Source organism: Sapajus apella, unplaced genomic scaffold, assembly GCF_009761245.1.
Source record: "Sapajus apella isolate SASKATOON/1434 unplaced genomic scaffold, GSC_monkey_1.0 scaffold219, whole genome shotgun sequence".
Lineage (NCBI taxonomy): Eukaryota > Metazoa > Chordata > Mammalia > Primates > Cebidae > Sapajus > Sapajus apella.
The window spans coordinates 521,653-535,696 of NW_022437159.1; the positions used below are offsets into that span (position 1 = coordinate 521,653).

General features: G+C 51.3%; 1 protein-coding gene across 6 annotated transcripts in view; it reads left to right on the top strand.

Annotated features, from left to right (window-relative positions):
* Positions 1 to 14,044, top strand: part of COL23A1 (collagen type XXIII alpha 1 chain) — a 355,575-nt gene that overhangs the window by 330,669 nt on the left and 10,862 nt on the right. For 4 of the 6 annotated variants that reach the window (XM_032270901.1, XM_032270900.1, XM_032270903.1 and 1 more), the window contains 9 exons: positions 1,478 to 1,513; positions 1,987 to 2,013; positions 4,225 to 4,251; positions 6,049 to 6,111; positions 6,682 to 6,744; positions 7,230 to 7,274; positions 9,357 to 9,434; positions 11,770 to 11,823; positions 13,888 to 13,932. In XM_032270901.1, coding sequence (XP_032126792.1) covers positions 1,478 to 1,513; positions 1,987 to 2,013; positions 4,225 to 4,251; positions 6,049 to 6,111; positions 6,682 to 6,744; positions 7,230 to 7,274; positions 9,357 to 9,434; positions 11,770 to 11,823; positions 13,888 to 13,932 — 438 coding nt within the window. The remainder of the gene's footprint in view (positions 1 to 1,477; positions 1,514 to 1,986; positions 2,014 to 4,224; positions 4,252 to 6,048; positions 6,112 to 6,681; positions 6,745 to 7,229; positions 7,275 to 9,356; positions 9,435 to 11,769; positions 11,824 to 13,887; positions 13,933 to 14,044) is intronic. The other 2 variants (XM_032270904.1, XM_032270905.1) reach the window with 2 other exon arrangements.

Below are 14,044 nucleotides of genomic sequence, written 5' to 3' on the forward strand. Positions count from 1 at the left end.
ACGCTTCAGAATATTATTCAGGAAAACTTTCCCAACCTAGCAAGGCAGAACAATATTCAACTCCAGGTAATACAAAGAACACCACAAAGATATTCCTCAAGAAGACCAACCTCAAGGCACATAATTGCCAGATTCACCAGGGTTGAAATGAAGGAGAAGATACTGAGGGCAGCCAGAGAGAAAGGTCCGGTTACCCATAAAGGGAAGTCTATCAGACTCACAGCAGATCTCTCAGCAGAAACCCTACAAGCTAGAAGAGAGTGGGGGCCAATATTCAACATCCTTAAAGAAAAGAGCTTTCAACCCAGAATTTTACATCCAGCCAAACTGAGCTTCATAAGTGAAGGAAAAATAAAATCTTTTGTGAACAAGCAAGCACTCAGAGATTTCATCACCACCAGGCCTGCTTTACAAGAGCTTCTGAAAGAACCACTACACATAGAAAGGAACAACCAGTATCAGCCTTTCTAAAAAATACCAAAAAGTAAAGAGCATCAATATAATCAAGAATTTACATCAACTAATAGGCAAAACAGCCAGCTAACATTAAATGGCAGTATTAAACTCACATATATTATTATTAATTCTAAGTTTAAATCGACTAAATCCCCCAATCCAAAGACACAGACAGGCAAAAAAAGCCAAGACCCATCGGTATGCTGCATCCAGACCCATCTCACATGCAAGGATACACAAAGACTCAAAACAAAGGGATGGAGAAAGATTTACCAACCAAATGGAGAGCAAAAATAAATAAATAAATAAAAAGGAGTTGCTTTAAAGCAACAAAGATCAAAAGAAGCAAAGAAGGATATTACATAATGATAAAAGGATCAATGCAACAAGAAGAGCTAAAGATCCTAAATATATACGCACCCAATACAGGAATACCCAGATATACAAGACTTATAAAGAGACTTAGACTCCCACACAATAATAGTGGGAGACTTCAACATCAATATTAGACGGATCAATGAGACAGAAAATTAACAATGATATCCAGGATTTGAACTCAGATCCGGAACAAGTAAACTTAATTAACATTTATAGAACTCTCCACTTTAAATACACAAAATATACACTCTTATCAGTACCACATCACATCTATCTACAGGTTTCAATGAAATATTGGTTGGCTGCTTGTTTGTTATTTTCTTCCCTCATTTTTTTTTTCATGTCTCTATTATTAAGCACAATTATAGGCATACCCATTTTTAGACTGCATTCTAGCCCAGGCAATAAAGCAACACCCCGGTTCTTTCTCCCTCTTCCTCTTTCTCTTTCTTCCTCTCCTTCATTCTTTTTTTTTTTAATTATTTCTTTCTTTCTTTCTTTCTTTCTCTTTCTTTCTTTCTTTAAAAAAAAAAAAAATGAAATAAGGTACTTAGAGCCCCAGCCCGGGGTCTGGCCTGAGATTTGGGCTCAGTTCAGGGTGACAACCTGCATCCCTCACTACTGTCCCCTTCTACTTCCTCAGGGCCCCAAAGGAGAGCCGGGACAAGATGGCGAGATGGTCAGTATTCAGGGCATTCCAGAGGCCTGGGCTGGTAGGACTGTGGTTCCCAGACCTGGTAGCCCCCCTCCCACACACGCTGACAGCAGGGTCATGTGTGTGTGTGTGTGTGTGTGTGTGTGTGTGTATGCATGCACGAACCTCTGCGTGCACATGTCTGCATGTGTGTGCACCCCTGTGCACCTGCCCCTCCCGCCACCAGGCAAGGCACCAGCCCAGGCGGAATTCCAGTATCTCCACATTCCTGTGCAGAGACCACAGTCCACTTGCCACCGCGTGAGCCCTAACGCAGAAGCTGTCCCAGGCTTGAGGAGTCAGGCCCAGGGTGGCAGCTCCAGCCTGCTTCTGACAGCAACCCTGCCTCCTGCTCTCCAGGATTGGTGTCCCCTTTTACAAAGCCAGGATGCTAAGAAGGACAGGCCCAGGAACAGCCTCCAGTATGACATTTAACACCTTCTCTTCTCTTGTTCCAGGGCCAGAAGGGATCCCCAGGGCCCAAGGTGAGTGTTCCTCATTCCCCATGCCCCTCCCCAGATCTTGTGGGATGGATTCCGCCACGACCACTTCCTTTCCCTTGCCCCCCACACCCCTAATGAAGCCAAGGCAGCAGGGTCAGGACACCAAATTCCCAGACCTTGGGCAAGTTACTGCATCTCTCTGCACCTCAGTTTACTCATCTGTCTTTTTTACACAGTTGAAAGGGTTGAATCATAAAACATGTTAGGAGGGTTTTTAGTTTCAAATGGATTTTCCTTTATTTTTTATTTTTTCGAGACAGAGTCTCACTGTGGCCCAGGCTGGAATGCAGTAGCACGATCATGGCTCACTGCAACCTTCACCACCTGAGTTCAAGCAATTCTGCCTCAGCCTCCCAAGGAGCTGGGACTGCAGGCATGCGCCACCACACCAGGGTAATTTTTCGTATTTTTAGGAGAGATGGGGTTTGACATGTTGGCCAGGCTGGTCTTGAACTCCTGACCTCAGGTGATCTGCCTGCACTCCAGCCTCTGGGATTACAGGTATGAGCCACCACACCTGGCCCAAACAGATTCTATTTTTAGAAGAATTTTTGTTTCACAACAAAACTGAACAGAAAGTACAGAGTTTCCATATGCCCCTACCCTGGCCCATGCACCCCCTCCCCTGCTATGAACAGCCCCAACTTGTTACAGCTGATGCGCCTGCACAGGCAGATCGCCACCACCAGATGCCGTAGTTTACATTAGGATTCACTCTTGCTGTGGTATCCACCACTGTCGTGTCATGGAGTATTTACCCCGCTCTAAACATTGTTATCTGCGTAAACAACCCTCCTTCCTAGCCTCTGACACCACTGATCTCTTTTCTTTTTTTTTTGAGATGGAGTCTTGGCATTTGTTGCCCAGGCTGGATTGCAGTGGTGCGATCTCAGCTCACTGCAACCTCCACCTCCCAGGTTCAAGCAATTCTCCTGCCTCAGCCTCCCAAGCAGCTGGGAGTACAGGTGCCCACCACCACGCCCAGCTAATTTTGTATTTTTAGTAGAGAGAGGGTTTCACCATGTTGGTCATGGCTGGTCTCGAACTCCTGACCTCAGGTTATCCATTCACTTCAGCCTTCCAAAGTGCTGGGATTAGAGGCATGAGACGCCACGCCCGGCCACCACTGATTTTTTTTCACTGTCTCCATAGTTTTGCCTTTCCCAGAGTGTCATCTAGTCAGAATCACACAGTGAGTGGCCTTTTCAGATCAGCTTCTTTCACTGAGTAATACACATTGACATTTCCTCCATGTCTTTTCATGGCTTGACAGCTCATTCCTTTTTAGCACTGAATAATAGTCCATGTCTGGCCTGGCACGGTGGCTCATGCCTATAATCCCAGCACTTTGGGAGGCTAAGGCAGGCAGATCACGAGGTCAGGAGTTGGAGACCAGCCTGGCCAATATGGCAAAACCTGGTCTCTATTAAAAATGCAATAATTAGCCGGGTGTGGTGGCACACGCCTGTAGTCCCAGCTACTTGGGAGACTGAGGCAGGAGAATCACCTGAACCGGGGAGGTGGAGGTTGCTCGTGAGGTTGCAGTGAGCCAAGATCGTGCCGCTGCATTCCAGCCTGGGTGACAGAGCAAGACTTCGTCTCAATTGTCGGTGTCTGGATTTATTATTTATTTAATGATCAGCCACAGTTTATTTACCCACTCACCTACTGAAGGACAGGTTCACTGCTTCCAGGTTTTGGCAGTTTTGGGTAAAGATGCTGTCAACATCCATGTGCAGGTTTTCATGTGGATGTAGTTTTCCACCATGTTAGCTTGTCCAGCCCTCTGCAGATGTCAGCTCTTTCTTTTCTGCCCTCCTTGGGCAGGGCCTGGGTGGGGAAGCAGACTGTGGTCCTCCCTGCCAGAGATGGAGCCCCTGGCCTGAGGAGGCAGAATGGGAAAGAGCTTGCTTACCCAGTGCCTCATCCACCAAAACCCTCTGGGACTGCAGGAGTCACCACCCCACTTTGAAGAAGAGTGCCTTGCCCAGGGTTGTTGAGCTTGGGAGTGAGTGGCTCAGAAGTGGAATTCAAGACTGTCATCCCCACCTTTCTGAAGCATTCAGGCATCTCTGGGCTGGCCCTAGGCATGGGTCATCAGTGCCACTTCTATCAGAGGAACAAGAGACCTGGGGTCCGGGCCATGCTCCTATGGCTCTGACCTTGCTCTTGAACCCCCATTGCCTCCCCCAGGGTGAGCCTGGAGCACCTGGAAAGAAGGTGAGAGGGACCGATGGAGGAGCTTCCGGGGCAGTGTTGGGCAGTGGCTGGAGAGAAGGGCAGAGGCTGAGAGCGGGTTGGGGATACGAATGGGAGCCAACCCACAGGGAAGATGGCCTTTTCTTCACCAGACCTGGGCCCTCACTGTGGGTGGCTGCCCTGTCCTTGCTCTCCGTGAGGCCAGAATTCATTTTATTCATTCATTTATTCACTCATTATTTCCCCTCCTCAAACACATCAAATTCATGCCCACTTCAGGGCTGGGGGCATTAGTTCTCAAAGTGTGGTCCTGGGGCCTACCCTGGACCCACTGAATCAGAGACTATGGGGTGGGGCTGGAGTTCGTTTGACCAGATGCTGGTGCCACTGATGTGAGCTCAAGCTTGAAACCATTGAATGAGCATGATCTTCCCCGGCCTCTTCTCCTGCGCCAGCCTCCTCATTCACCTCATTCAGGTCTCAGTAAAACCCTCACCCAAGGCCAGCAGGTGCACTGGCTCACCCCTGCAATCCCAGCACTTTGGGAGGCCAAGGCGGAAGGATCACTTGAGATCAGGAGTTCAAGACCAGCCTGGTCAACATGGCGAAACCTCGTCTCTACAAAAAATAAGGAAACAAATAAGCCAGGTGTGGTGGTAAGCACCTGTAAGCCCAGCTACCCTGGAGGCTGAGGCAGGAGAATCACTTGAACCCGGGAGGTGGAGGTTGCAGTGAGCCAAGATCGGGCCACTGCACTCCATCCTGCTGGGTGACAGGGTGAGACTCATCTCCAAAAAAAAGAAGACCAGCCTGGGCAATACAGCAAGACCTCACCTCTACTAAAAATCAAAAAAATGAGCCAGGTGCAGTGGCATGCATCTGTAGTCCCAGCTACTTGGAAGGCTGAGGTGGGAGGATCGATTGATCCCAGAAGTCAAGGCTGCAGTAAGCTATGATTGTGCCACTGCACTCCAGCCTGGATAACAGAGCGAGACCCTGTCTCAAAAAACAAAAAAACCTCTCCCATCTTCCAGGAGACTTTCCCCGGCCACCTGCTGAAACAAGCCCTCCCTGTAGCCCCTCTCCGCCATTCCATCCTCTTCTCTTATTTGCATGTATATATGCTTTTTAGGACAGGATCTCACTCAAGCTGTGATGGATGCAGTGGCACAATCACAGCTCCCTGCAGCCTCAGGCGGTTCTGCCACCTCAGCCTCTCAAATAGCTGGGACTACAGGCATATGCTACCATGCCCAGCTAGTTTTTTTATTTTCCAGTTTTTGTACAGATGGAGTCTTGTTCTGTTGCCCAGGCTGGAGCGTAGTGGCTATTCACAGGTGCTATCATGGTGCACTACAGCCTCAAACTCCTAGGCTCAAGCAGTCTTCCCACCTTGGCCTACCAGAGTGCTGGGAGTAAGGCATGGGCCACTGTGCCAGGCAACTTTGTAATTATTTGAAGATTTCTTTTCCCTCAGCCTCCTCTGACTCCACCTGAGCAGGGACCTCAGCTGCCAGGCCCACAAGGAGAATGAATGGATGAATGTCCCTCATTCACTGTCCATCCGTTCTTTCTGCAAATGCCTGTTGAGGCTTGCCCTGGACCGGCCCTGGGCTGGTGGGGACAGGGGACACACACAGATGGGTCCCTACCCCACCCCTGCTCTAGAGGGGCAAGGAGGGTAGGGAGGAGCTGCCTGGTACAGTGTGCTAGTGCAGGTGCCAGGAGCAGACTGGTGTGTTGGGAAGTGCAGAGGACGGAGGGGCCCACTGGCCACCTGAGGGTCTGACCGGCAAGCCCCAGCTGTCCTCTCCTCAGGGTGATGACGGGACACCAAGCCAGCCTGGACCACGAGGACTCCCTGGACCACCAGGGCCCAAGGTGAATATCTGCCCCTCCCCTCGCGGCCCCCTGCCCCACCTCCCGTGGTTCCCATCTTCCTGGTGAAGCCCCTACCCTGGACCTTTGGCACCATGGGGGCCTGGGCCACTGCCTGGCACAGGCCAGAGAGAGGCAGAGGAAGGCCCCAGCCCCACTCCATAACAGGCCTGGTGTCTCACCCAGGCCGTGTGCCTCCCTCACCTCAAGTCCTCTTGTTTCCATCTCAGGGGGCCTCGCTCTGCCCTGTCTCCAAGCCAGGAACTGGGTATCATCCTCACACCTTGCTCCCCCAACCCCTCGCAACGGCCACCAAATCCTGGCCAGCCAATCTCCAAAATGTCCCTTGAGCCCCTGAGCTGCCCCAAGTAAGTGCCAAGACCCACACCAGAAGGTGGTGGCCATGGTCCTGAATCCTCTGGGCTGGGGAGAGCCCTTCGGTCCATTGCCAAACCCCCCATGGACTCAGTAACGTTCCCCAGGAGGCCTAATCGCAAGGCTCCAGGCAGCCCCAAGTTCCCCCCACCACGTGCCGTCTCACACTTGCTCTCACTGCAACTGTTTCTATTTCAGGGTGAGCCAGGGAGCATGGGGCCTCAGGGAGAGAATGGCGTGGACGGTGCCCCAGGACCAAAGGTGACGTGAGAGCTTGCTGCTCTGGCGCCTGCAGGCCCCACTCAGACCGTCACCCAGTCAGGAGTGGGAGATGTGGTTTCACATTTTTCTAATTTCCCATTTTAAGTGAGGAGTCCCAGGAGGGCCTAACCTGGGGTCTCCTTCAGCATTGTCAGAAGCTGGTATGGGGGCAGCGGTGGTGAATCTGGGTGAGTGGCAAGGCCTCCACTGGGGCCCAGCTTCGTGGCCAACTCACCGTGTAGCCTCAGGCTCCTGGACACCAGCGTGTCCTATACACTCGGTCCTATACAAAGCGATGTCAGAGGAGGATCTCGGAGGCCCCTCTAGGAGCCCCATTCATGGGGTGCTGTTCTCATACATTCGGCTCTTAGGGCTCCAGCACTTGGGCCCTGGGCCCTCCTGGGATGAGGGACTGCAGACAGGGTCATGGGAGCATGTTTTGGCTTCACACCTGCACCTCTGGCTGCAACTGCGTGTCTCCACAGGGGGAGCCTGGCCACCGAGGTGCGGACGGAGCTGCAGGGCCCCGGGTAAGCCACCATCTCTCAGGCAAGGCCTCAGGGATAGGATCCAGTGTGCAGTGTGAGCATGCAGTGTGAGTGTGCAGGGGTCCCGTAGCTTCAGAAGTCCCTGTCCCCACAGAGACCCCAGAGGACCCTGGAGCTACAGGAACTGGGAGTATTTTACTTTTTTAAATAATTTATTAGTGATTTTTGGAAATTCATAATAAATGCTTTTTTGAATAAAACGCTCAAATAAGGAGGTATAAAAATAAGAGTCTTGACTTGCTATTATGAAGCCAGATCTCTCTCGGTCTCCTCATGAGCACATGCCCATCTAAACTCCTTCTTTATATATTCAGTCACAGGTCCTCTGTTGTCCTACGCCTGATCCTACCGCGGTGAGCGGGGCCTTGCCTTTTCCCCACCCCACAGGGAGGTTTGTCCCTGCCTGCAGAAGCACAGCACTCCAGCCCACTCCAGATCTTTTGTAACCAGCCCCTATCAACATGCCTTACCTTTAGGGTGACATCCGGGATCCTGGCCTCAGCTCTGTCCCCTCATGCTCCCAGAAGCTGACTTCTTCCTCCAAAAAAATGGATCTGAGCCCCTGCCTGGCTACGCAGGCAGTGGAGAGCTAGAGGGGGTTGGATTAGGCCACCAGTGAGTCAGGCAGTTCTGGGCAGGCTATGACCAGGAGGGGGCTGCAAATGAGGCCCGGGTAAGGGTCTCTACCCTGCACAATGGGTTGGCTTGGGCCCGAACCAAAGTGCTCCCAGCAAAAAGCAGCCTGCGTGGGGAAGTGAGGTTCACAATGGAAGGGCTGGCCAGTGGCCATGCATGCAGTGTGAACGTGCAGTATGAGTGTACAGTGAGCATGCAGTGGGAGTGTGCAGTACAGTGTAAGCCTGCAGTATGAGTGTGTAGTGTGTGTGCAGCAAGCACGCAGTGAGAGTGTGCAGTGTGAGTGTGTAGTGTGTGCAGTGAGCGTGCAGTGGGAGTGTGCAGTACAGTGTAAGCCTGCAGTGTGAGTGTGCAGTTTGAGCGTGCAGTGTGTGTGCAGTGAGCATGCAGTGAGAGTGTGCAGTGTGAGTGTGCAGTGTAAGCATGCAGTGTGAGTGTGCAGTGTGAAGTGACAGCATACAGTGTGAGCGTGCAGTGTGAGCATGCAGTGTGTGTGCAGTGTGAGCATGTAGTGTGAGCATGCAGTGTGTGTGTGCAGTGTGTGTGTGCAGTGTGAGCATGCAGTGAGAGTGTGCAGTGTGAGCATGCAGTGTGAGCGTGCAGTGTTAACATGCAGCATGGGCACGGGCATGCTTACATGCGCCTGTAACCAGGCAGGAATAGGCTGTGGGTGCATGGTGTGTGCAGCCTTTACCAGAGGCTGGGAAATAGAGGCACCAGGGCCTGATCCAGCCTGCTTATGTCTTTGTGTTTTGGAGGCTTTGGGGTTTTTCTGTTTGTTGCCAACATTTAAAAATCTGAAGAACGTTACATCAAAATCAGACTTTCCGGGTGGGCACGGTGGCTCACGCCTGTAATCCCAGCACTTTGGGAGTCCAAGATGGGTGGATCACAAGGTCAAGAGATTGAGACTATCCTGGCCAACATAGTGAAACCGCATCTCTACTAAAATACAAAAATTAGCCGGGCGTGGTAGCGCATGCCTGTAGTCCCAGCTACTCGGGAGGCTGAGGCAGGAGAATTGCTTGAAACCAGGAGGCAGAAGTTGCAGTGAGCCGAGATCGCGCCACTGCACTCCAGCCTGGTGCCTGGCAAAAGAGCAAGACTCTGTCTCGAAGAAAAAAAATCACTCATGTTCAAAATCAGGCTTTCCATTTTCCCCTGATAATGCAGGGATCAGGCCTGAATGCCCACATGGAGGCAATTACAGCTGCCCCCAGACCAGGCCGAAACAGGTCCCTCAGCTGGCCCCAGGGCCTGCCTCCCCTTCCCTCCCTTGCTGGGACCCACACTGGGGAGGGGCATGCGTGTGGCCTGGGTGACAAGGTTCTCCCATTGCTTCCTCTCTGGGTATGATGCAGGGACAGCTGCCACTTCACCCCCCAATTTAGGTCTTCCCTGAAATTATTATTCTTCTTCCTGCCTCAGGGCGCCACAGGCCTCAAGGGAGAGCAGGGAGACACAGTGGTGATCGACTATGACGGCAGAATCTTGGATGCCCTCAAGGTAGTGTCCCTGGTGGGACCAGGATGTGCCTTAGATGTTCTTTTCCTTAGGGAATAATCACTCCCTTTGTGAGTAATCCTGCACTTTTTTACACAAGGGACTAGAGGCAGCTTAGCACAAAGACCCCAAAGTTATTAGGTGCCCAATGTTGAAATCAGGGCTGTGTTGAGACTGCATCAGAGAGGCACGGTGAATATGGCTCATGTGGCCCCAAGCTCCCCAGAGGCCAAGTCAAAAAGGGAAGCTCCCCGCTCAGGGCAAGAGGCAGAGCATTTCCTGGGGTCTGGTCCCAGCACTGTCTCCTGGGACCTTCCCAGAGGACACTGGCTGGAGAGCTAGGTCTTCTAATGATGTCATGGGGAGGATGAGAGTGACAAGCCCTGCCTTGGAGCCTTGGGAGATGTGTGACCTCTGAGCCCAGTTGCTGGTAAACTTGGGACTCACCACCAGTGGAGAGAGGCACTAGGTGCCAGCTGCTCGTGGGTACACCGGAAGGGAAGTGGGTGAGGAAGGGGTGGTCACCAGAGACCAGACTGGGCAGGGGCCCCTGGCCCTACCTGAGCATCATTCCCAGTTATCTCCCACAGGCCTTGGGGAAGAACAAGTTGACAGTAACTGTGGCACCCACCCCAGGCCTGCATGGTGTGGTGTGTGGCGTGGCATGGCCCAAAGGGCAGGCACATGCATGGTGTATCCCAGGCTGACCCAGCCTTATGGGAGAAGCCCTATGAGTGCAGGGAGTTGGGGGATGGACTTTGTTTGGTTTTTGTTTTTGAGACAGAGTTTCACTCTTACCACCCAGGCTGGGCATGATCTCGGCTCACCACAACCTACTCCTCCTGGGTTCAGGTAATTCTGCCTCAGCCTCCAAGTAGCTACGACTACAGGCATGCACCACCACACCAAGCTAATTTTTTTATTTTTAGTAGAGACAGGTTTCACCATGTTGGTCAGGCTGGTCTCAAACTCCTGATCTCAAGTGATCCACCCGCCTTGGCCTCCCAAAGTGCTGGGATTACAGGTGTGAGTCACCTTGCCCAGCCAGAGATGGGCTTTGGATACCAGACTGAGATGCTGACTCAATTTGATGGGCAGCAGCCAGCCATAGTCCATGCAGGGGATGATGTTAAAAAATAAAAATAAGGCCGAGAGTGGTGGCTTACTCCTGTAATCTCAGCACTGTGGGAGGCCAAGGCGGGCAGATCATGAGGTCAGGAGATCGAGACCATCCTGGCCAACATGGTGAAACTCTGTCTCTACTAAATATACAAAAATTAGCTGGGTGTGGTGGCGTGCACCTGTAATCCCACCTACTCCAGAGGCTGAGGCAGGAGAGGCACTTGAATCCAGGAGGCAGAGGTTGCAATGAGCCGAGATTACACCACTGCACTCCAGCCTGGCAACAGAGCAAGAATCCGTCTCAAAAAATAATGATAATAAAAAATAAAAAATAATTTAAAAAAATAAATAAAAACATATTAGGGGAAGGCTAGCTGAGGAATGGTATGGACATGTGTTGGGGGGGGCAGGCAGCAAGGGGCCCCTAGGCAGAGAGGTCCTGGGCCTGGGCCTAGAGGAGGGTGGATAAGATGGAGGCCAGGAACATCTCAATGGGACACCAACAAGAAGCGGGCAGGATGGGGAGGTGGGAGGGGAGAGACCTAGAACTTGTCAGTCACGGGCTGCGCAGGGTGCAGTTTTTTGGAAGGGAGGGGAGGAAAGTGTAGAGGCTCAGCAAGGGGCAAGCTGAGCCCCGGTGGCAGGCAGCCTGTGGAAAGCCTGGGTAGGGACAGAAGTTTGGGATTGGGGTCAGACCTGAAACCCTGGAGACCTCACCCCTACCTGTGAGACTGAGGAACTCCCCAGGCCAGCAGATGGCAGGCAGTGGAGCCAGAGCATCAGAGAGCTCATAGGACAGTCAAGAGAGGGTGGTGCCGGGCCACCACTGGGGAAGTCATTCTTGGCAGGCTTGAATGCTCGCAGGGGATTTAAGTTTGCTTCAAGAGGCAATAGGGAGCCAACGTAAGATCTTGAGCAGGGGAACATCATGAAGAAATCTGTACTGGGGAGACTGGCTCTGAGGGCAGAGGGCCCTTCATGGCAGCAGACACTGGTTTCTTGTCAAATGCTGGGTGCCATCTCCTGGCCTCCCCCACAATTGAGAGGCCAGATGAAGCAATGCACAGTGTGGCCTTTGACTGGGGAAGACGCAGCCCCCGAGGACCCTGTCCCTGCTCAGCTCAGCTGGACACGGACTTGGTTCCAGGTGGTGAGCTGGGCGGGCAGTGAGGGGAGGCCCTGCGTAACCACTGACTGGCTTCACTTTCACACACAGGGGCCTCCCGGGCCACAGGGGCCCCCAGGGCCACCAGGGATCCCTGGAGCCAAGGTCAGTGCAGATGTAGCTATGCAGTCCCCCAAGCATTTGTCTCCAGGGCCCACCTCCCGTCTCCTGTCTGCTCTGTGACCCTCTTCCACTTCCCTCCTGGTGTCCTGTCCTGGCTTCTAAGGGCTCAGAGAAAGGGGCTGGGCTCCCAGGCTGAGTGCCTTCTTCCTGTGCCCTTTCTACTCTGGGAGATTTCCCTAGGAAGCCTCATTCATACGTTTAAACTGAAAAATCATGCAGCTGTAAAACGGAATGAAAGCATGTCCTTTACAGCACATGGATGCAGCTGGAGGCCATTATCCTAAGTGAATTAATATAGAAAATAAAACCGGCTGGATACAGTGGCTCACGCCTGTAATCCCAGCACTCTGGGAGGTCAAGGGGGTGGATCACCTGAGGTCAGGAGTTTGAGACCAACCTGACAAACATGGTGAAACCCCATCGCTACTAAAAATACAAAAAATTAGCTGGGCATGGCAGTGGGCACCTGTAATCCTAGCTATTCAGGAGGCTGAGGCAAGAGAATTGCTTGAACCTGGGAGGTGGAGGTTGCAATAAGCCAAGATTCTGCCAATGCATTCCAGCCTGGGCAACAAAAGTGAAAATCCATCTCAAAAAAAAAAAGAAAAAAGAAAAGAAAAATACTGCATTTTCTCACTTAAAAATGGAAGCTAAACATTGGGTACACACGGACACAAAAATGGGAATAATAAACACTGGGGATTCCAAAAGGGCTGATGGGGGAAGGCAAGGGTTGAAAAACTACCTAACAGGTGCTGTGTTCACCACTTGGGTGACAGGATCATTAGAAGCGAAAACCTCAGCATCATGTACTATACCCATGTGACAGCCCTGCCTGTGTACCCCCCGATTCTAAAACTTTTTTAAAAGCTATAAATTTTTCTATAAGCACTGCTTTAGCTGCCTCCTACAAACTTTGATATGTTGGATTTTATTTTTATTCAGTTCAACATAATTTCTAATCTCTCTTTTGATTTATTCATGGATTGTTTAGAAATATGGTGTTTAATTTTACAATACTTGGGAATTTTTCCAGATACCTTGCTTTTTTGTTTTTAGCTTTTTTCATGTTTAAAGTATCCAACTGACTAGATATCTTATTAATTTCTTATTTAATTGTCTTGCGGTTAGAGACCTTTTTTGTTTTTGTTTTTGAGATGGAGTTTTGCTCTTTTGCCCAGGCTGGAGTGCAGTGGTGCCTTCTCAGCTCACTGCAACCTCCATCTCCCGGGTTTAAACAATTCTTCTGCCTCAGCCTCCCAAGTATCTGGGATTACAGGCCTGTGCCACCATGCCCAGCTAATTTTTGTATTTTTAGTAGAGAGGGGGTTTCACCATGTTGGCCAGGCTGGTCTCAAATGATCCACCTGCCTCGGCCTCCCAAAGTGCTGGGATCACAGGTGTGAGCCACCATGCCCGGCCAGAACCTATTCTTTTTAATACAACATTGATCTTTTTACTGTATTAAAACATGTTTTAGAGTCAAACTACAAGTGTTTTGTCTTGTTGAATGTTTCATATGCACACAAATTCAATGTATATTTAGCTGCTATTGGGTGTAGGGTTTTCTAAAAATCCACTAGCTAAAAGTAAAGAACACAAAACCCAGCCCTTGTGACAGCACACCAGTCTGGTAGACGGACCGCCATGCACACCCTGTGGCCTGTACCCATTCGTTTGCATCCTGCCCATTTGTCTCAAAAGAGCCAACAGCTTTGAAGTCAGGCAGATCTGGTCCTGGCATCCTTGTTGCTGGGTTCTGTGGCCTGAAGCAAGTCACTTACCCTTCGAGCCTTGGCTCCTGAATCTATGACATACCAACTTATAGGTGACAGCCATGGGTTACATCTGCCCATGATGGGCCAAGGAAACAGAGAGGAGGCGGTGGGTACTACCACAGTGCTCAGACCCCCTGGGTGCCTTCCGGGAGGTCCAACTGCAAAGACCTACCCTGGGCTGGGTGTACAGTGTGTCCTGGCCCTCTGGCTGCTGACACGTCTCTAGGGAAGGAAGCCATAACCCCTCTTGCCATCTGTTCCCTTCCAGGGTGAGCTTGGATTGCCCGGTGCCCCAGGAATCGATGGAGAGAAGGTCTCTGGGCCTTTCATTTCCTTGGTGATGCCAGCGCCTGGTATTGGGGTGTGTGTGTGTGTGAGTGTATACGCAAGCACGCATGCATGTGTGCACAGAGTTAGAGAAAGAG